The sequence below is a fragment of the Corvus brachyrhynchos genome, unplaced genomic scaffold (genome assembly GCF_000691975.1).
Source record: "Corvus brachyrhynchos isolate BGI_N302 unplaced genomic scaffold, ASM69197v1 scaffold580, whole genome shotgun sequence".
Lineage (NCBI taxonomy): Eukaryota > Metazoa > Chordata > Aves > Passeriformes > Corvidae > Corvus > Corvus brachyrhynchos.
Genome location: NW_008240032.1, coordinates 610,186 through 613,272, shown reverse-complemented (window position 1 = coordinate 613,272; position 3,087 = coordinate 610,186). Strand labels below are relative to the sequence as shown.

Below are 3,087 nucleotides of genomic sequence, written 5' to 3'. Positions count from 1 at the left end.
ACCAGCGTGTCCGTGGTCAGGCTCACGGCCGTGTCCAGCCCCAGCTCCGGCTCGAAATCTGAAATGGGGAGGCAAGGGAGAAGTGAAACCGCTGCTGCTGAATTTCCCTGACATCAGCCCAAAATCCGGGAGCATGGATGGCTCCAGGCTTGGCAGAAACCAAGGGCTGGCCCCGTGTGGTGGCCAAAGCCTTCTCTGGGGTCTGTGGAAGGGCTGGTCCTGCCCAGTAGGGCCAGAGGCTGAACTGGGACATGGAGGCACTGGAGCCCAACCTTTGGGACAGCTCCCGGTGCTTTTGTCTCAGAGGACAACTCCAGAGATGGATAAAGGGCAATTCCCTCCCTCACATCCCCTCTGCAGCCCCCCAACCCCACACCCATCCAGCAACCCTTCCCAGGAACCCCAAAACCCCACAGCCAGCCAGGGACCCTCCCCAGGCCCCCCCAGTTACTCACAGCCCGAGCCAGAGCCGGAGTAGACGTCGTCCAGCTCATCTTCTCCGAAGGGATCGTCGTCCCCAGAGCCCTCAAGGTCCACGGGCCGCTCGTAGTTCTCATTGCGCCAGCGCTGAGCCTGCGACCGGAGGGACACGTGAGCGGCTCCAGCCCCACCGAGGTGACACCCCAGACTCCCCTCGTGGGACGAGGCACAGGAAAAGCCAGACCAAGGCAGCGGCAGCACCAACAACCTCCAGCTGAACCACCCAGAATCACGGTGTTTTCCCCCAAAACAGCTCAGAGCGAGCTCACATCGACTCCAACATTTCCCATGGGCAAAAAGCCCTCTTTTTTGGGAAAACCCAACAACTCCCTCTGCAAGCTGTCAGAACAAGGCTCAGTTTGGTTCTCCAGCTGGCTGGGGATGATTTCCCTGCTGTTTTTCCTGGCTCCGGTGTGACAGCAACACCTCATCAGCTGCCACAGCCTGGGAAGCCTCGAGAGGAAACAACGCCAGACTTCAAATATTCCCCTGCTTCCCAGAGCTGCGAAATCGCGGGGAGCCCTCGCTAGCACGGCTCTTAAACATCTCGTTTTCAGATCAAAGTGTCTCCTGTCGGTGTTGCAAGGAAACGCTTTGGCACCTCATTACAAGGCAAACAAGGCGGCTTTGATCGGCGAGATCGCAGCGGATGTTTCGAGATGTAACGAGCCGGGTTCGAGCTTCAGTTTCAAATCAAGGCCTTGAAGGGTCCCCGTCGCGTTTTACCTCCCGAAAACAGCTCGGGGTTTCTTTGTTTTCACTGCAGCTTGGAGCAGGACGGAGTTTTGGACAGTCAGACAGAGAAATTGGGGATTTAACTTGTGTTTTGTCCTCACATCCCTTCTCCCATCAGGGGAGAGAATCCATCGGCTTGGGAAGGGCAGGGGGAGTTGGGTTTTTGAGTGTCTGAGCTGTGTCTGGCTGCAGCTGCTCCAGCTCTTCCCAGCAGCCGCTGGATGTATCCTGCCGGTCTCCAACACCCCACGCGCTGCCCAAATCTCTGGGAATATTCAGCCTTTGCCCCCCAGCTGAGACACCGTCCTGGATTCCCAGCAGCCACTCACCAGCAGCTCGCTGGAGTTGGTGATCCCCCAGAATAAATCTGCAGGGATTTGGGAACTGCACGGCCCTCTGGTATGAGGCAGGCCACCAAAAGTAATGGGAAGGCAAGGAAAAAACCCAAGGATTTGAGGGGATGCAGGAAGAAATATTTGGAATCACTCTCATTTGCCCTTTGGTGTTTTCACACCAAAAACATCGAGGCTCCCCAGGAAATGAGGAGAGCCCGGGGCTCCCCAGCCCATTCCCATTCCCGAGGATGGGATTCTCCCTGTGTGACCTGCAGGGCCTCTCCCTGATGGGAGCCACATGGCCCCGCTCCCTCTGCTCCTCCTGAAATTGGAACCAGATGAGGCCGTTCCAGACTCCCGGCTCCAGGCCTGGAGCAGGGAATGGGAATGGAAGCGCCACGTGTGGCACCAGGATGTTCCTACAGACGCCTCTGCATCTCTGAACACACCCTGGGGGACAGGGACTGGCTGGTTCGGGGCTTCCCAAATTCCCTGTCCATCCCTCCTTCCCCAGGCGGGGAGGATCAGGGTGTTTCATTTATTGAGGGCATTTCCACTCCACAGAATTAAAATTCCCTAAATCTGCCCCAAACCAGAACCCAAAACGCGCTGCCGTGGTAAAAGCTCTCAGTGCCCAGTGTTTCGCCTCGGGGGGAGGGAAGCATGGGAAATCCATCCATCTTGGAGCACCGGGAGAGGCCGGGAACCTCCCCGGGATGCTCTCAGGCCCTGCTGCGCCCGGTCGCCATCGCCACGGCAACGATCGCCATGGCAACGCCTCCTCCATGGCGACGCATCCCGCTGGAGCCACGGGTGGTGTCCTGCAGCTCAAATCCGGGGATGGGGGCTCCTTCCATCTCCTCCAGCTCCAGTCCAGGGATGGGGCTCATTGCCAGGGTGGGGACAGCGGAGTGCGGCTGTGGGGCGGGATAAGGTGGGGGACAGGGGAGAGGAGGCAGCTCCAGCTCCTGCGGGAGAATCCAGGCTGGGGGAGAATCCCCAGTCAGTTCCAGGCATCCATCCATGGATTTTGAGGAGGGTGGGAGCAGCACCCCCAGCTCCAGCAGCCCTGACCGGGAGGGATCTGCTCCAGGCGGGAGGTGACAGGGACACCCCAGCCCGGGGCTGTTCCAGCCCTCCTGGCCGCCAGCAGAAGCTCGGCAGTTTTTTCCTTGAGGGAATCAGAAAGGAAATCAGGATTCAGCTCTGGAATGTGGCGGTTCCTGAGGCAGATGGGAGCCAGGTTTGGGTTGTGCCCGGAGCTCCAGCTGAGGCGACAAATCCAGGTGGCCAAGTCCTTTCCTTGGCACGTGCCAGGTTCACTGGCAGCATCCACGAGCACCTCCAGGGTGATGAATCCCAGGAAAACACGGAATTCCACGATCCCATTCCAAGCCCAGCCTAGCATCCTGAGGAGCCCACTCATCCCACAGCCCCTGGAACCACCAGGGGTTGGAGATGAGGAGCTTCCTGCTGGGAGAAGACCTGGAAGGGCGAGCTGGGGATGGAGGCGATTTTGTCCCGTGATAGGAAGGTC

At 59.0% G+C, this 3,087-nt stretch overlaps 1 protein-coding gene across 1 annotated transcript in view; it reads right to left on the bottom strand.

Annotated features, from left to right (window-relative positions):
* Positions 1–2,050, bottom strand: part of SDC3 (syndecan 3) — a 9,196-nt gene extending 7,146 nt beyond the window's left edge. The window contains exons 1-3 of the mRNA XM_017743732.1: positions 2,000–2,050; positions 456–819; positions 3–58 (exon numbers count right to left, since the gene is read on the bottom strand). Coding sequence (XP_017599221.1) covers positions 3–58; positions 456–819; positions 2,000–2,050 — 471 coding nt within the window. The remainder of the gene's footprint in view (positions 1–2; positions 59–455; positions 820–1,999) is intronic.
* Between the last annotated feature and the right edge of the window lie 1,037 nt (positions 2,051–3,087).